The 21,880-nt window shown below is 45.5% G+C and overlaps 1 protein-coding gene across 2 annotated transcripts in view; it reads left to right on the forward strand.

The window, feature by feature from the left end:
* Positions 1-21,370, forward strand: part of NFRKB (nuclear factor related to kappaB binding protein) — a 33,257-nt gene extending 11,887 nt beyond the window's left edge. Inside the window, exons 8-27 of one of the 2 annotated variants that reach the window (XM_084611869.1) lie at positions 30-103; positions 1,006-1,090; positions 1,807-1,987; positions 2,267-2,375; positions 3,673-3,799; positions 4,628-4,693; positions 5,774-5,853; positions 5,953-5,996; positions 6,941-7,001; positions 8,121-8,295; positions 9,623-9,729; positions 10,228-10,351; positions 11,614-11,693; positions 12,522-12,742; positions 12,882-13,155; positions 13,453-13,674; positions 14,275-15,060; positions 17,349-17,455; positions 18,822-18,957; positions 19,815-21,370. In XM_084611869.1, coding sequence (XP_084467995.1) covers positions 30-103; positions 1,006-1,090; positions 1,807-1,987; positions 2,267-2,375; positions 3,673-3,799; positions 4,628-4,693; positions 5,774-5,853; positions 5,953-5,996; positions 6,941-7,001; positions 8,121-8,295; positions 9,623-9,729; positions 10,228-10,351; positions 11,614-11,693; positions 12,522-12,742; positions 12,882-13,155; positions 13,453-13,674; positions 14,275-15,060; positions 17,349-17,455; positions 18,822-18,957; positions 19,815-19,940 — 3,185 coding nt within the window. In that variant the 3' untranslated portion in view covers positions 19,941-21,370. The remainder of the gene's footprint in view (positions 1-29; positions 104-1,005; positions 1,091-1,806; positions 1,988-2,266; positions 2,376-3,672; positions 3,800-4,627; positions 4,694-5,773; positions 5,854-5,952; positions 5,997-6,940; positions 7,002-8,120; positions 8,296-9,622; positions 9,730-10,227; positions 10,352-11,613; positions 11,694-12,521; positions 12,743-12,881; positions 13,156-13,452; positions 13,675-14,274; positions 15,061-17,348; positions 17,456-18,821; positions 18,958-19,814) is intronic. The other variant, XM_084611870.1, reaches the window with a different exon arrangement.
* The last annotated feature ends 510 nt before the right edge of the window (positions 21,371-21,880 follow it).

The raw sequence follows: 21,880 nt of genomic DNA on the forward strand, positions 1-21,880 counted from the left end.
TAGTTTTTCTTGGATTTATTTCATTACAGATAAACTTGATTTTGGGGAGAATGACCTGAAGATGATGCTGAAGAAGCATCATGAGAAACGGAAACGTCAGCCTGTAAGACACCTAGGAGACACGGGGCTGGGAATTACCTCTGTTTGTTTTTTAGCTTGTCTGTCAGCTGTAAGGTATAGTGCAGTTATGGCTGGTAAAATTATTGTAACTTCTTATGGGCCCTTCTCATACGGGCCCTTCTCATACAGCCCCTCTACTTTCCATGTGTCATATCTGCCTCTCCACACCCCACAATGAGAAGTTTATCTCTTTCAGCCCTTCAAAGTCAAAACAGCTATGGGAGACCCAAGTTGGCTTCTATTCTTCCTCATGCATCCTCAGCAAAATTGTCAGCTAGGTTGTGGCTTTGGAATCTTTGAGGATGGAAGAGGTAGAATTCATCTTGGTTTCCAAATCCCAGAATGTTGGGGAGTTACGGCTTTGCAGGCATGGTCCCTGAAAGTGCCAGCATTGAGATGCCAGGAGTTAAATGTTTGAGTTTTAAACTGCAGTTTGATTTGGGAGCCCAGGGAGAGAATACATCTGGACTCATGAGGGCTTTGTCACTTGTCAAAGCATAACCAGTTTAACCTTTATCACGCTCTGCAGTTAAGTCTACATAGATATGTACCTTTTGTCTTTTATTTTGACATCTACAGAGGTCTCCTAGAACTCACCAGTGATGTGTTATGGGGAGATTAAATGTTTGTGGACTGTATGCCATGCTTTGTATGAACTATATCATAATTATATGTCAGGGTGAATGTGGAGGTTCCAGGGGGATGCTCTGAGGTACGGAGTGCCACAAGGGTTAAGTAGTTTCCTAGGTTCACCTTCAGTAAGTTGAGTTTCTGTAGGCAATCCACAGATACATTCTAGGTCTTTGCCATGGCCTCTTCGTTATTTTAACACGCTGCCCTTTTTCTCCTGTGCCTCTTTCCCCTATCCCTCTTTCCCCTGTGTAGGACCACCCTGACCTAGTGACAGGGGACCTGACTCTTGATGACATCATGACCCGTGTGAATGCTGGCCGGAAGGGCTCCTTGGCAGGTCAGTGTTGTCATGGGAATGTGCCCCTTTGGCTTTCTGTTGCTGCAGCTCTCCAGAGCGAAGTAGAGTGGTTGTCCATCAACTTACAGTGCAGTTTGTCTGTTAGCAATGAACAGCTCAAAATATTAACAAAAATAAACATAGCTATAGATTTGGGTCTGGAAAAAATTTCCTTCATGAAAATAACCCTAATTTAATGATTACTTGGTAGGCTAGTGGATATAAATAATGTAGACGCAGGAGATTATGTGCACAAGAAAAGCTGAGGATAAATGCAATCTGTGGCATGTTAGATATCTAGGTAAATATGGCAGTCCTCCCAATCTCTGTCACCTATTTTTTAAACACCCTTTTCCCCAGCTAAAGAATTTCTCTAGTCAAGACCTGTACATTGAGGAAGAGGAGGGGATTTCCCACGGAATCTCCTTACAAATAATGCAGAAGATGGAATAAGTGCCCTGTGGCACTAACTGCTTATTTTGCAGCAGTTAAGGGCGAGATGCTGTTGTATGGGGATATGTGTAATGTTATACAAACATCTATAAAGATATATAAAAAGTCATTCACTCCAAAAAGTTAATCCATATTCCAGTGGAATAATTTGGTGGTAGCATACATTTCCAAATACATAATTGAGTATCTAGTTCATTTCTGATCCCTACTGTTATAAACTGAAGTGTTTCACTGAGATTTGTTCGGTCTCCTCTTATCCAAAGCCTTGTTTGACCTTGCCATCCTGAAGAAGAAGGTGAAAGAAAAGGAAGAAAAGAAGAAAAAAAAGTTGAAGGTGATTAAATCTGAGGTGGAAGATTTGGCCGACTCGTTTAGCAATGCTGATGGAATCCCACCAATACCACAGGACCCATCCCCCATTGCTCTGTCAGCTGTTAAAGAAGAGTAAGTGGTTTCCAAAAAGTGAATAGAGGGGTGGGTGTGATAGAGAGAGAGTGAGACAGGCTATAGCTATACTACAAGCGAAGGACATGATTTCCAGCTCGCATTATCTCACTGAGAGCTAGCGTGGGTATCAATAGTAGTATAGCCACGATGGCAAGAGCAGCGGAAGCAGTGGCATGGCTAAGCCGTGTTGAGTATGCTGGTAAAATGTTTTTAAACCCAAATTATTTAATATTTTGTGGGGTTTTTTTTTGTTTTTTTTTTTTCCTTCATTCAAAGACCTCTTGAAGAGATCAAGCCATGTCTTGGAGTAAATGAAATCTCTTCCAGCTTCTTCTCTCTTCTTCTGGAGATCCTCCTTCTAGAAGGACCTGCTACTCTGTCTGTGGTAAGGATCTACTAATTTATCGGTCTTGTAGAAGTCTTTCTATACTCAGCAAAATTGTGGAATTTTCTGCTAGTTAAACATGTCAGTGATTCCCCTGAATCAAGTGAACAAGCCTTTAGATACCCTTCTTGGTTTTAAACGTGTGTTTCATAAACTCTGGGAAAGAGAACTTTTGCACCATTTATAATAAATTTGAAGCCATCTGACTGTAGAACTTCTCTCTCCCTTTCTTCATGTTCATATATTAACGATAGATGAGGTGGGAGCCACTTGTTTTTCACATGTGCAGCCTTCATTCACACTGGTGCAAGAGCTTTCTCCTCTGCAGCTTCTGTTGTCTGACATATCCTTTTCCTATGTGTGTCTCCTCACAATTTAGCTGGTGTCAAGGTTCCTTCCCCACTCTGAACTCTAGGGTACAGATGTGGGGACCTTCATGAAAACCTCCTAAGCTTACTTTTACCAGCTTAGGTTAAAACTTCCCCAAGGTACAAACTATTTTACCCTTGGACTTCCACTGCCACCACCAAACTTTATCAGGGTTCCTGAAAAAACGTAGTTTGGACACGTCTTTCCCCCCAAAATCCTCCCAACCCTTGCACCCCACTTCCTGGGGAAGGTTTGGTAAAAATCATCACCAATTTGCATAGGTGAGCACAGACCCTAAACCCTTGGATCTTAGAACAATGAAAAAGCATTCAGTTGTCTTACAAGAAGACTTAATAGCAGTAAAAAGGAATCACCTCTGTAAACTCAGGATGGTAGATACCTTACAGGGTAATTAGATTCAAAACCTAGAGAATCCCTCTAGGCAAAACCTTAAGTTACAAAAAAGACACACAGACAGAAATATTCATTCTATTCAGCACAGCTATTTTCTCAGCCTTTAAAGAAATTATAATCTAACACATACCTAGCTAGATTACTTACTTAGTTCTAAGACTCCATTCCTGTTCTGTCCCCGGCAAAAGCATCACACAGACAGACACAGACCCTTTGTTTTTCTCCCTCCTCCCAGCTTTTGAAAGTATCTTGTCTCCTCATTGGTCATTTTGGTCAGGTGCTAGCAAGGTTACCTTTAACTTCTTAACCCTTTACAGGTGAGAGGATTTTTCTTCTGGCCAGGAGGGATTTTAAAGGTGTTTACCCTTCCCTTTATATTTATGACAGCTGGTCACATCTTTGCCTTTTTTGGCTGCCCTTTCTTTCTCTCTGCTGTATATTCTATTATCTTACATATTAAACCTTTAGCGCTTGTATGAAAGACACTATAAATGCATCTTGTTTTCTTTTTCAGCTTGAGGATAAAGTTCTGGATTGGCAGTCTTCCCCTGCGAGCACTCTGAATAGCTGGTTCTCCTTTGCCCCTAACTGGTCAGAACTGGTTTTGCCTGCTCTGCAATATCTGACAGGTGACAGCAGAGGTAAAAATCTCATACTCAAATGCCAGTACAAACAACATTACTATTTTTAATCTGTGCTGGTCTGTATTTTAACCCCAGTCAGCAATTAATTCACAAAAGCACTGAGTCATTGCCAGTGTTGCTTGCACATCTGATAGGGGTTCTGCAGCATGGTTGAGTGGTGTTGCAGTTGTTTTGTATCCTGTTACCACAGTGCCTGGGATCCAGCTTGGTTCCTGATCTCTTTATAAACTTTGTATGTTGAGCTGAGTGCTGGTGAAAGGTGCCTGAAAGAGCCCAGGGAACTGAAGTTTTCTGATTATCCACAGAACAGGTATGACCTGGGTAGTGGCGGTGCAGGCTTCTTCCATTAAGACTCCAACGCTCGGGCACAAAGAGTTCAGTCTCCATCGCCCATTTGGTCCCTGGCTCCTTAGCTGAGGCTTCCAAAAGGGGAGCAGGTAGTATCATTTGTGAGGATAGTCTTTGCAATGTGGATTCTTCACTGGGAACTGGGCTGATGTTTCCCAAATTCTCATTTCATGTTGGCCAAAAAGCAGCCATCATATGGTCACTTCTGGTCTCTTTCATTCTGAACAGGATTCAAACTGGCAACCTCTAAGTGAAAGGCTCGGTATTCTGTTCTGATTTATTGAGGTTTCCATTGCCACCCTGACCTGCTAAAATACCCTTCATCAACTCCATATTTAGAGATGTAGTGACTTAATCTGTTAGAGTGCTTTATTTTTCATCATGAGATGAAAGACAGTAGTAAAAGTTTGCATGTGCGCCTTTGTAAGACATCCGTGGAACATGGGGCATGAAACGCCTTTGTCTTTTCCATTGCAGATGTTCCTTCCAGCTTTTCTCCCTTTGTTGAATTCAAGGAAAAAACTCAGCAGTGGAAATTGCTTGGTAGGTAACTTGTTTCATACCATGTTTTCTAAATAGTTAAGATCAGATGTTTTCTCCAGGTGTTTCCTTCCCAATTTGCTGCAGCTTGGAGAAATGAGAAGAGCAGCTATTTCAGTAGTCGGCTACTCTCTCTACTGTTAGCTGTGGCAAGGTATCTGTACCCTGCAAGACTTACAAGAGGGAAGTCTTGTTTGTGCCATCAGTGAAGTCTCAATGATGCACACGGGACAGCTATGTAGAGTAAGTGGCCAGAGGGGATGGAGCATCTTGCTTTGTGTTGCTGACCTTCACTTCCATCCTTCAAGCGTGACTAAAACATTTTTCATGTTTGCACTTCTATAGTGCCTTCCTCCCAAAGATCTCAACGTATTCTGTAGAAGTTAATTATGCTCCGCAGACCTCTGTGAGGCAGGTCTGTGTTGTTACACACAGTTTGGGGAACTGAGGCATAGCTTGATAGATGCTTACCCAGGGTGTTAGTAAGTAAATGGCAGAGCCAGGAAAAGGGTCCAGATATCTCTACTTCTAGTTCTGTGCTCTAGCCACCAGGCAAAACTTCCTGTCCTTAACCACAGTGATTCTTGCTCATATTCACAGGCTTAAACCGATTGTGAGCTTTGGACTCAGGAAGGTACTCCTGCACTCACTTCAGAATTTTGGCGTGGGAATTTTCTGCTCAGGGATTGGGGTACTGGGGTCCACTTTTCTGGAGTTCACTTGGAGCACTGAGTGAGGATCATCTGTCAGTATCAGATGCACTTATCCCACACAATCTTTCTTGCTATTGCTGAAGTTTGGGGAGTTGGATCTTGACTGTTGTCATCCTTCCCTCTATTGCTGTACCCACCTATGGGATACCTAGGGCTTCCTGAACAGTCTGTGTGTATTTAACTCTGGCATTATCATGGTATGTATGGAGAGTGACTTATCTGTAAGTGGAAGTTGCTCTGGAGCTGAATGAATGCAAAGTGGGGGGAGGTGGTGGGAACTGATCAGGATGTACAGGTAGGAGGGTGCTGGCTCCATAAAGAATAAAGAACTTCTGTGAACCATTTTTTCTTCTTGGACTTCTTGTACCAGGCTCTTCCCAAGACCACGAGAAGGAACTGGTAGCACTCTTCCAGCTCTGGTTGGAGACCAAAGACCAGACTTTTTTCAAGGTGAGGCAGTCTCTCCTTTCGTAGCACGGTTACCTGCGGGGTGGTAGCACAGGTACGAGCAGATACCATAGGCTGACATTTCTCTTTGTTTCTTGACAGGAAAATGAAGACAGCTCAGACGCCACCACACCGATTCCCCGGGTGTAAGTATTGGGCAATGAGAGAGCCTGAAAGTCCGGGCCTGTGATGCCTACTAAAGCTGTGGGGTTCAGTCACCAGGCCTCTGGGCCTGAACCCCTGCTTCTGGACCACGTCACCACATACTATCCTTTCTTTTGGTAAAGCTTCTGTAAGGGCCAATGACTCTACTAATGACATAAACAAACCTTTATCAGTAAGCCTTGCAGAGCCAGTACAGCACCAGGAGCATGAGCTGGATTCTGTGCTCCTTTGTACATTTCTGACCAAAGAATCTTCACTAATGACCACAGCTCGGTTTCCAGATCTCAGGTGTAGTTTGTTGTCCTGGCAAAATTCCTACTCTGGCAATTTAGTCTCTTCCTCCTTAAATTCCCCCTGCCATTTAAGTTAGATGGGGAATTCTTCTTTGCTTCCTGTCGTAGATTCTGTGTCATCTGACTGTGCTTTGTTAGACAGACGCTACATTCCGTTCTAGCCGTAGCAGCGTTTTGATGGTCCCTGTATTACAGACCATGTGCATTTCCATAGCATCTTTTCCCTCTTTGTCTCTGAGCTCTTCGTATTTTAAGAAATCTACCTCGCAGGGAGGTTGTGAGCCATGTACAAATACAGTCGCGTAAATGGGGGTGCAGAGAGGTGAAGTGACCTTTTCCTCAGTCCAGATAGGATTTCACTGGCAGAGCTGGGGATAGGACCCAAGTCTCCTGACTCCCAGAATCCTGCTCTAGCCTTTAAATGATGCTGCTTTTCCATGGATACAATCTGGAGAATGCTTTGAGATCCTTAAAGATGAAAGGCTCTGTATTAATGTAGATTCATTCAGAATCTATTCCTCCTGTCCGAGACACATTTGCAGGTAGGCTGTGTGTGGCTAGTCCTGCTTGATATCCTTTGGACCTGCAGTTTGACTGCAGTCACTGAGGGCTGACACTAATCTTTGTTTCAGAAGGACTGACTACGTGGTCCGTCCCAGCACGGGGGAGGAGAAACGCGTTTTCCAGGAGCAGGTGAGGGGAGAATCCATTTTTGTTTCAACATGCATGTGCTTAAAAGTCAGCTGGCAAGTAGGATAATTTAGAACAGGAGTCAAATATCTTCTGCAAACCACTTGCAGTGAAAACGAGAACCATTGTAATAAATCTGTGCTGGCTTAAAGCATGTTTCATTGAGAATAGAGCCCAGCACTTTCAGTTCTACATACACTAGTGCTTCCCACGTGGGATAAAGGAGAGAATCTATTCAAATCAGTAATATTAGGGCTTGCATCCATGTTGCAGCTTCCTGCCTCTTGAGCATTACCTAATCAATACTCTTGAACAAGTGTGATTCTGTCCACCTGCAGGCCATGGATCATGGTTGCCCACACCAGGAAGTATTCAGTGTAGAAGATGATGTTGGTTTCAGTGTATCTTACAGGCTGGCAGTCCATGTAAGGGCCTGTGAACGAGGAGAATTTCTCTTCACCTCTTCCATGTGTACGCTTCATATTTGTTTTGCTTTCAGCAGTGTGACCTGCATGCAGGAGGTCTATGAAAAGGGGTGGACTGAGTCCTTTGCTTTCCACTTGTGGTGTGGTATACATTTACATGAGAATCCTCGCCACCTGGATGTACTAGGGTTTCTGACTCCATTCACTAAACAGGAAATAAACTAGTGGAATTCACCTTTCATGTTTGGAATCTCTAAATGATTTGACACTTGTGATAGTTGCTTAATTTCTGCCACACTTCACATTCCTCTCCACCCCCCCGCCCCCTTGACTCTAACGGGTGGTTAGATTAGCCAATTCAAACACAATACATTTCATTTGTATTAAAAATAATCCTTTGTGTAAGAGATGTTATATTAAATTAGGACCCAAGGGCACCAGCTGGCAGATGCTTCAGGGAGAGGCTTCAAACCTACTATTGCACTTCATAGTGCATGGTATTGAATCACAGGAGCTATTCCTTTGTGACCTGACTGGTACTGCCTCACACCCTGAAGCATGATAGTCGTTTCACTCAAGTTATAGTGCAGGTGCTCTGCTCTCTAGATACACGGCTAATCGTCAAATGTGCGAAGACCTTTTCCTTCACCGTATACCTCCTGCTGAGCTGTGTCATCTCCCATCTCCCCACATCCAGGAGCGCTACCGTTACAGCCAGCCCCACAGGGCCTTCACTTTCCGCATGCATGGCTTTGAGTCAGTGGTTGGTCCCGTGAAGGGAGTGTTTGACAAAGAGACCTCGCTGAACAAAGCTCGGGAGCATTCTCTCCTGCGATCCGACAGGCCGGCATATGTCACCATCTTGTCTCTTGGTAAGGTGGCAGTGTCCTCAGCAATACAAGCTTTTTTTAAATCTTTCCTACCAACGTGCCTCACTCGGGGCTTTACACAGCGAAAACTTAGCAGGAGGAGGGGGAATTGGGTGACCTATGCAAGGGTAAAAAAAAATTTCAAATGAGGAGCTGATAAGGAGTTGGAGAGATTCAGGGAGGCTGTTCCAGATGTCAGGAACAGCAGAAGTGAAGATTTTTTTTTTTTCATTTGAGAGAGACAGAGGAAATGGGGAGGAAAGCAGAGAAGGAGAGATGAGGTCCTTGAGGCTGGTTGGAGCAAACCATGGAGAGTTTGGAAATCGGGAGAGGTATTTTGGGCTGGATCCTGATATAAAGAGACCCCAGGGGAATTGTTGGGCAGTGTGGAGTGAGAAGGTGGGTGTTGGCATTCTGCACATGCTGGATTCAGGCATTACAGAAGGGGGGCTGCAGTAGCCGAAGTGAGAGAAGTTGACGGAAAGATGTAGAGTGGAGGTGAATCCAGCTTCATTCTAGAAAGCTGGCTCTTGTCTTATGCTCCCATGGATAACATTTTTGACAGTGTTTCTGTTCTGCATTTTTATGCCTCACGAAGAAAGGGATATGGATCCGTTACAGATCAGCCCTTAGTTTTGGAAAGAGCCTGTTAGGAACTATTAGCCATGGGGATTTAACTCATGCCTGAATGCACTATGGTACTGCCTCTTCACGACGCGGGGTGTTAAGTCTTCTGGCAGAAGGCCCGAAGGCTTAGTCCACAGTACAGGCAGAGATAGCCATGACTCAGAGCTGCCCCTTCCCTGTAACTACAGTTTGAAGAAAGTCTTTAGCAGTTGCAGGTTTCTATTGCTGAAACAACCTCTACTGATTTACAAGGGAAGTTTCAACCAGGCGCAAATGTTAGTGCAGAAGGTATTTTGCTTTAAACCATTATAGAAGAGTACATGCAGATTAGGTACAGCCCTTGGGCTCTGACCTAGTTGCCAGATTGGTCCTCTGTATTGCAAAGTTTGGATGCTGAAGTTGAGTGGCAGAGCCAGAATTTGCACCCCTGAGTTAGTCCCTCCAGCCCACAGGCCCCCAGGGGTTGAAGATGCTGCATATTGCACTGGAGCTGCCCTTTGCCATCTATGGCAGTCTCAGTATGGTGGATTCTGGGAAGGTATCCGTGGGAGGCTCTCCTCAGTCAAAGGCAAGAGCCCATGATGGGGAGCCTGTGAATGAGATGGAGAAACAAAACAGGAAAATATAAATTGAGGGGCTTGAAGACAGCTGCTTAGATTTGCAGCTGGAGCCCTGACTAAGCCTTGTTTTCCTATCATCTCAGTTCGCGATGCTGCGGCCCGCCTTCCGAATGGAGAGGGTACACGTGCTGAAATCTGTGAGCTGCTTAAAGATTCCCAGTTCCTGGCTCCCGATGTCACCAGTGCCCAAGTAAGTTGGATGACAAAAGTCCATATAGGGATAGTTGCCATTTCTAAGCCCCGGAAACCACCATCCCCTCCTAAAAAATCCATTGAGGAAGATTGGCACTATTTGGTGACTGACGTAAGGCCCAGTACCTTGTGGCTCATGGAGGTGGAAATGGGAGCTGTATACATTTTATTGGGCTACTACAGCGCCCGCACACCCTCTGAGCTTTCGATGGCCAAAATATAGCTAGCATGTCAAATGTGGCCCACAGAGTTCATACTGCTCTCATCTTTGCTACAGAGCTGAAAGTCTTTTGATATGGGTAGACAAACAGCAGCATAGGCTGGAACCTGTATTCTCCAAAGGCTGCACCTCCTTGTTCAAATGAGGTTCGCTAATAGTCGCTTCCATTTTTATGCCAAATAGATTCAGCCTTTAAATTCCTGGCCATTTGCGAACATGACCATTGGTTGGGTAAAGTTTGGGCACGTTTAGTTTACTGAGAGTTCTGTTTTTCAGGTTAATACAGTTGTGAGCGGTGCCCTGGACCGGCTACACTATGAGAAAGATCCCTGTGTGAAATACGATATCGGACGCAAACTGTGGATATACCTGCACCGGGACAGGAGTGAAGAGGAGTTTGGTAGGTGCTTGCTGTAGGTAGCCATATAGCATTTGGAGTGGACTTGTTTGTGATACTTTAAAATCTCTAGATGAATATTTGCAAGGGTTAGTGTGAGGTTAAAAATGTCCTGGCTTATTAATACAGCAGTAGGGAAACAGTGGCTCTGAAAATGATTTGTGGATTGTGGTGGATAATCAGCTGAACATGAGCTTCCCAGTGTCATGCCCCGGCCAAAAGAGCTAATGGGATCCTGGGGTGCATAAACAGAGGAATCTCAAGTAGGAGCAGAGAGATTATTTTACCTCTGTATTGGTCACTGGTGTGACCACTTCTGGAATACTGTGGCCAGTTCTGGTATCTGCAATTCAAAAAGGATGTTGATGATTTGGAGAGGGTTCAAAGGAGAGCCATGAGAATGATTTAAGGGTTAGAAAATATGTCTAAGTCTCAAGAAGCTCAATCTATTTAACGTAACAAAGCAAAGGAATAAATATTTAATAATAGGCTCTTCTATCTAGCAAAGAAAGGTATAAGGCAAACCAACGGCTGATAGTTGAAGCTCGACAAATTCAGACTGGAAATATGGCACAGATTTTTGACAGTGGAATAATTGGAACATTTTACCCAGGGTCTTGGTGGATTCTCATCCCTGACAATTTTTAAATCAAAGATCAGATGTTTTTCTTAAAGATCGGCTCCAGGTATTATTTTGGGACCGTTCTGTAGCCTGTGTTGTACAAGAGGTCAGACTAGTTGATCACTGTGATCCCTTCTGGCCTTGGAATCTATGAAATACCTCTTCTATTAGAAAATGCTAAAAATCTTATTTTCATCTTTTGTGCTGTTGCTCATCTTGTGTAATGAAATGAGTATAGTCTGTTTCACTTCCCTTTCTAGTCACTGTCTGGTCATTGACACCACTCCATTTGCTGTTGAGCACTGATCAACAGAATAATATTATTAAGTTGAAAGACTTGAATGTTTGCCCAGAAAAGGGATGATCCATGTGCAAGAAAAGTGTACAGGTGTACATACAGCTGTGGTAGATGCATGTGCAATTGTCTGTGTGTTCCTGTGCACATTTTTTTCACATGGATTTCCATCATTTTGGCCAAACTTTCAGGTCTTTCGGTCCGATTTTATTTTTTGTTGATTGGCAACTGACAGCTTTTGATGTGGTGTCTCTCAAGACGAATCTAAAGTTGGTGAATAGCCATTCAAGTATGCTATTTCAGCTTTTCTTTATCCGGGGATTGTCCCACAATTGTTCCTGTCTGCAGAACGGATTCACCAAGCTCAAGCTGCTGCAGCAAAGGCCAAGAAAGCCCTCCAGCAGAAACCGAAACCTCCAGCCAAGACAGTAAGTTGCTTTGTGCAAGTGTGTGGCACAAAGAATACAAGGGATAGGATGGCTTTGTGACACCGAACTTTTCAGTTTGAGGCTATTGGTTCAAATTCAGTTCTTGTTCATGGGGCTTCAAATCATTACCATCTGTTTGGAGTTACATTCACACTCACACAGAATGAATTGGTGAGTCTCAATCCAGTTCCCAGTGGACAATTGTCCATGCTACAAAATCCACACCACAGTTGGCACTAATAGTCATCGGTGGTGGGCTCAGCAGAGAGGCCAATGAAATGGAATTATGCATCCTTCCCTAGGTTGAGGCTCATTGGCAGGATGGGGGGGGTGTGTGTGTGTGTAATGCTTGTCCTGCCATTATCCATGCTGTTCTTAAGCTATGGTTAAATAGAGGACTTCATTCTCTAGGGCTGTCAACCAGCATTTTTTTATTAGCACTAAATTAATTTTTGAGCAAAATAATTTCTAGTTAGCAAACTAGCCAGTTGGCAGTGGGAGACATGAGATTTTTAGGTCTGTCTGACATAGTGGCAATAGAAGACCTAAGAAATCTGCATACATCCACCACTACTGAAATGTAGTCATCCCTGAAAGCATCAGCAGCCAAACAGCTGCAGTCACCCTGTGCCACATTGGAAAGGGAGGAGAATCATTTGCCTCTAACCTCAAGGTTCTGCTTTTATTGAAAGTGCTTTAAGGGCTCATTTACGTCCGCACAAAGAAGCGTACCTCCATTTTTAAGGGCTCGCCCACAATATCCCTGCGCAATGAACTACTGCGCTTGTTTCCATAGGGACCCTCACTCCAGTTGCACTTTTGTTGCAGAAGTCGAGTAGCAAGGAGAGTTCAGTGAAAGTGTTCCCCAGCAGCACTTCAGAGCCAAGCCAGCTGAGCCTCAGTGACTCCAGTATGCCACCAACCCCTGTGACTCCAGTGACACCCACCACACCGGCATTGCCAGCGACACCCATTTCACCTCCTCCAGTCTCTGTGGTTAGCAAGACTGTTACAAGTGTTGGACCGGAGCCAGCTAAGCCAAGCCAAAGGTAATGCTTCCCCTGTGCTCCTTTGTGTTCCAGTGTTAGCAGAGAACAAATTCAATGCATGAACTGTGGGCACTGTTGGTCTCTCTTGTTGTCTTTCTTTATAGCTTCATTAACCCACTGACTTTCCATTTCTCCATAGTGTTCTCTTGGTGTCCTCTCCTCCCATGCCCCAGCTTGGGACGCTGCTCTCCACAGGTCAGAGTGCACAGACACAGGCTGGGTCACAGCCGCCTCCAACCAGGGTGGTAAGCCATACCGCCTCCTCCTCAGGACTCCCGCAGGTCCGTGTGGTCACTGCGCAGTCCAGCCTCCCACCTGTGTCTCAGCAAACCCCAGTGGTAACGCAGCAGCAGCAACCTGCATCAGTGCCTCAGATCCGTGCGACAGCCACACAAACAAAAGTACCACCTCAGGTGAGAATCACCATGTAGAAATGGTGAGCCAGCTCTCGACTACTTTTCACTCTGATAGATCCTATAGCACTCTGGAGATGATATATACGAATCACTCACCAGCTGCTAACAAGCCATCTCATCTGAGGAGGAACAGTTTTCAAGGAGGAACGTGATGAAGGGAGGCATATGGGTCAGGGCAGGGAGAAGGGTCCCAGGTCTCTTGGACAGTGTGCCGGCGAGTGGCAGAAGGGCACAATGGGGAAGTGAATATCTTGCCCGTGACCATGCGTCTTTTGCTTTCACTTTTTACATTAGGCTGTTATGACCGTACCAGTGAAAGCCCAAACCAGCCCAGTGCCGGTGCAACGGCCAGGTGCCTCTGTGACAGGGCAGGCAGGTATCGCTGTGACAGCACTCTCTGCAGCATCCAGCCCCACTGCAAAGCCAGCAACCAGCTCTCCAGGCAGCTCTGCACCAACCTCCTCCTCTTCCACTACTGTCATCCAGAATGTAGCTGGCCAGAATATCCTTAAGCAGGTGAGAGGCACAAATGGGGAGCTGGACTGTGACTCACTCTTCTATTTCTTTTAGCTTAACAGAGGGCTTAGGTATCCAGATATAAAAGGCTAGTGGAAAACTACAGCAAGTCCATTACCGCTGGAAGGTTTTGTTGCCTGTGCAGGTTCAAGCAGTTGAAGGCTTGCTGTATTTGGACCACGTTTTCAAATTCCAGTGTATGCACTTGGTCACACTGCAAGTGTAGATGTGGGGTGTGCGTGTGTGGAACATGCAGACGCCAAATGGACGTTTTTGACCCCTTCGGTAACCAGACGGATAGGCTTGGATGTTTCTTCCTGAGCTTGACTGAAAGGGAACTATATCTATCGTCCCTCAATCTCTTGTATGGCATGTGAGGGGAGGAAAGAGGTGCCAGCTAATGAGTCTTCGACACCATTTCCAGCAGCTCTCTAGAACCTTTGTTGGAGAATTGGTTTAGTTCTGATGGGGGAAGAGGTAAAAAGAGCAGCATCTGCTGAGTAATATCCGCCTGTTGGGAAGTTTTGTTTGTGTCTGGCTGCGTCTCGGGCCATTTCCTCACTGGATATAACAGGATTGTACCTCTTTTTGGTTTTCCAGGTGGCTATTACCGGGCAACTTGGCATGAAGACCCAGGCTGGAAGTGGCATCCCACTCACAGCTGCTAACTTCCGGATCCAAGGCAAGGATGTGCTGCGCCTGCCTCCCTCTTCCATCACCACGGATGCCAAGGGCCAGACAGTGCTGCGCATCACCCCAGACATGATGGCCACCCTTGCCAAGTCCCAAGTCACCACAGTCAAATTGACTCAGGACCTCTTCACAGCAGCCGCCGGGAGCAGCACTAGTGGGAAGGGCATCTCTGCAACCTTGCATGTGACGTCCAATCCTGTCCAGTCTGCTGATTCCCCAGCCAAGACTAGTACAGTCACTTCTGCTTCTCCCAGTCCTGCTGGGACCACGGTGGTTAAAGTGACACCTGACTTAAAGACTGCGGAGTCGACCAGTTCAGCTTTCAGACTGATGCCCGCTCTGGGCATGACTATGGCAGATCAGAAGGGCAAAGCCGTTACTACAGTGGCATCCACTGAGGCTAAGCCAGCTGCCACCATAAGAATTGTGCAAGGACTGGGGGTTATGCCGCCGAAAGCAGGGCAGACTATTACTATGGCCACTCATACCAAGCAAGTGCCCTCTTCCTCTTCAGTGAGCATACCTGGCACAGTTCATACCTCAGCTGTTTCTTTACCAACCATGAGTGCTGCGGTGTCCAAGGCAGTTGCTGTGGCCTCCGGGGCAGCTGGCACTCCAATAACCATAGGAACAGGAGCCACTGCTGTGCGGCAGGTACCAGTGAGCACCACAGTCGTATCCACATCCCAGGCAGTAAGTAGCTCATGCTGTCCCTTGTGGTTGGGGTGAGAGGGGATAGTCTCATTCCCTCTTTCTGCTGAAACCTCCCAGATCCCTCTTAATTAGGGCACTAGCTGAACTTCAAGCATAGAGCATTTAAGGACTAACCCGCTCATAAGAGTTGCACAGTGACTGCTAAGAAGCATTGTGCCAGGAAGTGGGATGGCTTCTGGCCGCTAGGAGGCAGATTCAGTTAAGTCATTTGCCCCCGCTGCTAATTCCCAACCCTCCCCTCAGGCCAGGAGCCTGCACGTTAGAATTGAGTGAGAGCAGGAAGGCGCCCTCGTTTAAGTGTGTGGGTTATGGGGTAAGGTTTAGAGGGGTGGGAGAGGTCTTGCCCGTCTCAGTCCCATACCAGTGGTCAGAAGGTTGGCAGAGCTCCTGCGTCAAGGAGAGTGGCGACGGGGAGGGAGATGGGAGCTGAATTTACTTTCCTCCTCCTCCTCCCATTTCAACAAAGAACTGATTTAAAGATAGGGTCTCAGAGGGCTACCCTACCTGGGAGCTGAACTGTAGAAAAGTGGATACAAGTTTATAAAGCGTGCCAGTCATCAGTAACCAATGTTGATGGGAAAAGGTACAAAAGGGAGTTAAGAGACTAAGGATGAATCTGCTAAACTAGTTCTAATGATAACCCATCTCTGGCTGCAGTTTATAGTCGCTTTTTTTCCCACCCCACCCTGTCCCAGATAGGCCTCCTTAGTCTGGACAAAATCCAGAGCCAAGGTGGGCTGCAGGGAGAAGACTTGATGCTGATTTTTCCAAACTGTCAGCACATTATTCCAACTTGATTCTCAGCCCCAGCAAAATATCCTCACCAAAATGGCAAGCAAGGCCCCATGTACTCTGCAAGCTGGGTGGAAATTATGTGGCAAGATCCCTGGATTCTGCAGTCCACCAGGGCAGCAGGCTGGAGATGCTGTGTCAGCTTTGGATAAACTGAAAAATTTGAAGTTTTCACTGAAATCAATATGAAAAGGAATAATCCAGTCACTGCAGTTTTCCGTTCTGTTTAATTTAATATTCAATTCAGTATTATTTTATGCTGCCCGACAAAGTTGATTTTTTAATATGCTAAAGAATTTTATATAAAAGTTGCATAACTATTATTGAAGCTGTTGCAGAAGCTGAAGGTTGGGAAGCGGGGTAAGGTAGGGTACGGATGGGGTTGTAGGCATCAGAGGCAGTATGAGAGGCAGTCAGTGTGACAGTCCCTGTTACCTGGATGTTAAAATGATCAGCAGTGAAATAATAAGTAGATTTGACAATAACATTTCCACCTTTTAAATTCAACATCAATACTTTACTGAGGTGAATGGGGGCAGTTTGGTGCTCTCAGATCCCATTGCTCAGGCTCTCAGCAGACTCCGGCAGACATAACTCCATTGGTGTATTCTTGGTTCATGTTTGGAAAGCTTTCTTTGCAACCAGAAAGGCTAGAAACCATTTTTTGTTGCTAAGCATCAGAGGGGTCGCCATATTAGTCTGGATCTGTAAAAGCGGCAGAGTCCTGTGGCACCCTTATAGACTAACAGACCTATTGGAGCATGAGCTTTTGTGGGTGAATCCCCACTTCGTCGGATGCATTTTTTGTTTGTTTTTTTAATGGGGGCTTATAGTATAAAAGGTGATTGTGCAACTAATACCATGGCTGCAGAACCTTGAAATATGCTTGGTCTTGGCTAAAAGCTGCCTTCAAAACGCTGGTGGAGAGGGTCTTCCTTCTCATGTTACGGTAAGTTTTCTCTGTGACAAGTTTGTCCCTACTGCAGTAGTGGCCTAAAATCCTCTATCTTGTCACTTAGCCACACAAGCCTCTTTTGCGCCTAATAAGATTCTCTGGAACATGTACCTCCTGGAATGGCGTCCGCTTTGGAATTTCATGAGGTGCTCCCTGTGTGGAGCTGGGAGTTCAGGAAAAGTTGACGCTAGCCCTTTTTGAGTTGTAATGCCCAAAGATAAGCTCCTGAAACAATATCTCCGTAAAGGCAGCTAAATAAGTGGTCTGACAACTTTAGGCTCCCAAAAGTTAACCAAACAACCCTTCCCTGAGAAATGCTGCTGTGGAGACACAGGGGTGAGCAAGCTGTTGGGTGGGGAGGGTAGGGTGCATTTTAAAAAGCCAGAAATGAGAGACAGATTTCATTAGCAAAGCTGAGAACTGCTGTCGCTTTCTACACCAGGACTGCAAGTGGCACCTGTATGTTGCCAGACTCTTCACTGAACTCCCAATATTGTCTAATATTCTTCCACTTCCCTAGGGTAAACTGCCAGCTCGAATCACAGTGCCGCTGTCAGTGATCAGCCAGCCGGTGAAAGGCAAGAATGTGGTGACAGCCCCCATCATCAAAGGCAACCTCGGGGCCAAGTGAGTCATGTGCAACCTTCCAGTGAGCAGCATTTCCGTTTGCTGGATCTCTCCTTCTCGCATAGAGAGCAGTTGGGTTCATGGAGATCTAGAAATAGAGGCTGGACGTGCCACAACCACAGGAAATCTGAGGGGATATGCCCATCTTGCATGATCTGAACACGATTCCTGCTCAGTGCTCCAGAGGAAGGCACTTCCAGATAAATCCTCCAAGGCCATGGTGGGCAACCTGCGGGCCACATGTGGCCCAGGAGGGTAATCTGATTGTGGGCCGCAAGACATTTTGTTGACCTTGACCGTCTGCAGGCACCGCCCCGCAAAGCTCTCTGTCCACGGTTCGCCATTCCCGGACAATGGGATCTGCGGAAAGTAGCAGGCTGCAGAGACCTGCTGGCCGCCACTTCCCGCAGCTCCCGTTGGCCACGAACGGCGAACCGCAGCCACTGGGAGCTGTGTGGGGCCCTGCCTGTGGACGGTCAATGTCAGTAAAATGTCTCGTGGCCTGCAATCAGAATACCCTGGTGGGCTGCAGGTTGCACACCACAGCTCCAAGGTCTTTGTCCTGGAGGAGAATTTGTTCCCTACTCTGAATTTAGCTATCAGCTCAGCTTTCTCACATGAGCGAGAATCGCCCTGATGAAGTATCTAATCCTATTCATGATCTGAGGCCCAATCAACATGAGAGAAACTAGGTCACAAGTGTAACTGCATCAACATAGATCCCATCAGCATGCAAGTAATGGTCCATTTTCATTCCTAGATTCCTTGTCACATTACTCTAGCCAGCACATCCAGGGCAGGAAATTCCACATGCTGATTGCATTCTGCATTATCTAGGAGGGTGTTTCATTACCCACCATCTGGTTAGACTAACCCACGGACAAGAAGCAGGGATGACCCTCAGAGCTGTTGGTGTTGCAGAAAGATGACTAGCATGCCGTTCCTTCTGCCATGCAGCATGGTGAATGTTAGCATAGCTGATTTGTTCTAACCTCTGTCAATATAGTCAAATGACAAACTAAAAACCAGTGCTAAATGAGTCCGGGGCTTTCGTCTCTTAGCTGCTGAAGAGCAGTTTAGTCACAGAAACACACATACTTTCTTACAAAATCAGCAGTTACTGCATTTAGCTAAGTACAGGTATGCTACAACAGAACCATATTATCATTTGCATTTCCAGCTACTTTTGAAAATAACCAGAATTTGGTAGTTACTCTTAAATGCCAGGGTGGTCCCACTGTCTCGCTCAAAGCTAAGTCGGGAGCTGCATGCAGGGCTATATGGGGAGTCCTAGGTTGTGTCACTGAGTCCAGTTGATTCAGCCCTCTGCATCACTATTGACTTCACAATTGGTTTCTGTCTTTAGCATCAGTGGACTGGGTCGGAATATCATCCTGACTACCATGCCAGCTGGGACAAAACTGATTGCTGGGAATAAACCAGTGAGCTTCCTGACAGCTCAACAGCTACAACAGCTGCAGCAACAAGGCCAGGCCACGCAGGTAGGAACTATAGGTCTGCCCTTCCGGTCTTCACTGCAGTAACATCTCCATAAAGGTCTTGCCCTTGAAGAGACAAGGTTCCATGGACATTGGTACCCAATCTGCAAATGTATGTCTTTGGTGTTTGCATTGAGCATATTTAGTTCATTGCCCCACTTCCATTTATATAGCATCTGGATTTATGTTTTAAATTTTAACGAAATGGGCTGCTGGATAGTAAGGATGAAGAGAGAGAACGATATTAATGTCAGGCAGCTTTTCTCCCTCTGTGGTGGCTTAGGGCTAAAAAGATTGTATCTTACAGTTTTGCTCTTCTCTAGCACCTTCCAGCCAGAGATCTGCAGCTTGAACTCCCTCTGTCTCCTAGGGCAAATCACATCAGTCTTTGTGCATCAGTTTCCCATCCATAAATTCAGTATGATAATAGTGACTGGGAAGTTGCAGGGTACTTCAAGAGCCTATGATATGAGGCCTGTAGAAGTCCAAAGTATCCAACAGATCAGATGCCTTTGTTCTGAAAATCTGAAAGCTGCTGAGATTTGGGATTTTATTCAAACTGGTGATGAATCCTTTTTCGCTAGAATCTGTCTCTTACCCCGCCACCCGTCCCTCCTCCACTGCACCGTCCCAGACAGTCACTGGATGCTTTGAACTTGCTGATGACAAACTGTGCAGTCAGTGGCTTTCAGTATTGCTCGTATGGGTGACTTTTGGACTAACTTTAATGCTGGCTGAGACTGAATCAGGTGAAGTCTTTGCCCTGAGTTAATGCTGGCCCACTGGGATTGATGCTGTGCATGCAGTGTGATATCCTATTGTGCTCTAGTGTGAATTAAATGCTTTTTCATTTCAAACAGGTGCGAATTCAAACAGTATCGGCCTCCCATCTCCAGCAGGGAACAGTGTCAGGCTCTACCAAAGCAGTCTCTACTGTTGTTGTGACAACAGCACCATCTCCGAAACAGACACAGGATCAACAGTGAACATCAGCTGTGAAAAGGAATCCCTTTCCAAGAGTTTCCCTGGCCTTATTATCCTCCCCCTATCCATCACCAGTCAGGGCTTCTTAGGTGCCAACACTGGCCATCCAGAGATTGGACTGGAGCCCCACCTGTGCCAAAAGCAAAACATGGCTTGCCTGGAAGCAGAATTGTGGTATCCACTGGAAACCTCAGTAGAGCAACACAAGACTCTGTACTTAAGAATCTAAACATCTCAGTTCAGAGTTGTAAAATCCAGCTCTAAGCAGTGACTAATTGGAGATTTTACTATGCGTCTTCATTCGCTTCTCATTCTAATTGCCCCTTTTGCAAATGGCAGTGTCCTTTGCTGTCATTGCATTATGTTCTGGGTTAGCCTCAGGCAGTCAGCCTGCGTTCTTCCTTTACCAGTGGAACTTGCTGCTAGGGGAAGAGGGATTTGGTGACTCTCTGAAGTCATGGACAAGCTACATTCTTGGTCTTGAAGTCCAGCTGTCAGTTCCCTTTATATCCTGTAGAGGTGGCTGTAGTTGGTGGCTGATTTTATTGTTGCGGCTTAACCTGTATGTAATACAAATTCTATATATTTATTTATTTTATAACTTTTTAAGGCCTCTGCTTTCACTTCCCAATTACCACCACCATCTCAGATTTCTGGAGAAACTTTCCCTTTGTTATCCTTGCAAAGGCCAGAGAGAAGAGTCCTGTCCCATAGCATGCCTGATGAAGAAAACCTCTGCTGTAAAATAGCTAATAACTATTGGTGGGAGGAAATCTGCATGTCTGAGAGTCTGGCTGTGAATGAGCTCAGAGCAAGGACGCAGGAAGAAAAGTCTGCCAGGGAATTTCCCTTCTTACATTTCTCAGTGACTGAATCATCAGCCAGAGAAGACGACGGCCTGTTTAAAAGGAAAAGAGAACAAGCCTTCAGTTTTGTCCACGCTGCATTCACTCTGACTCAAGCAGGAGAAGTGTTTTACTTTTAACCTATGTTGATGCTGGCCTGGCCTTATTTGATTTTTATCTGTCTCCGATTTTTCTTGATATGCAATTTGTTGGGATTGTGCATGTTACAGATCAGGAGATGAACTGACTTCTGCTCCGAACTCTGACATCACTGGAATGCTTTCTCTGAATGAGTCTAGAAGAAGTGTCCGGGTACGAGAAAAAAACAATGCAGAAAGCAGTTTTATTTACAACCCATGCTCCAGAGATCTAACTACCCTCCCACTTAAATCCAACTTGCCATCTCCCTTCAATTCTAGACAGACCATTTCATTTTGGCAAGGAAAGAGTTCTGTCCTACTGTTGTGAAATGCAGTGTGATCATCTGATCTGCTAAGGGCTAAGAGACACTGTTCGTCTACATTTATAAGAAGGTTTCTTTAACGTTGTTCCTCTTGTTTTTTTTAATACACTGTTTTTGCCTTTGATTGATACCATCATTGAAGTATCTATTTAAAAAGGAAAGCCCTGCTATTCACCATCTTCCAATGTTTAGCTGAATTGTTGAGGCTCAATTCTGCTTGAAAGCCTCAGTTGTAGCTAGTCATTGCTGGCTCAGGTACTGTTGATCCAGGCAGCATGAGGCTTTTGATCGAATTTAGATTGAGACCTTGTATGTCACGCACTCTTTTTTTTTTAAAAACGATAGCCAACCCACTTTGGGAAAATCAGGTAGAAAAAATATATCAGGAGGCAGATGGCAGCTGCATTTGAGCAGAGCTAGGTACCTAAATGCAGCATTTGAAAATATTCTCTTGAATCATGGTTTTTGTGCAATTAACAAGATCTGGAAAGATAAAGCTGCCTTTCCGCCCCCATCCCCATATCAGTCACTTCCTGCGTCTTTGTCCCTTTTCCTTCAGGATGGAGAACAGGAAATCTTTTGGTTTTGAAGCTGAATTCTTTAACCCGAGTTTAGCTCCGTCAGGTAACCAAAG

Source organism: Lepidochelys olivacea (genome assembly GCF_965140295.1).
Source record: "Lepidochelys olivacea isolate rLepOli2 genome assembly, chromosome: 22".
In the NCBI taxonomy this organism is placed as follows: domain Eukaryota; kingdom Metazoa; phylum Chordata; order Testudines; family Cheloniidae; genus Lepidochelys; species Lepidochelys olivacea.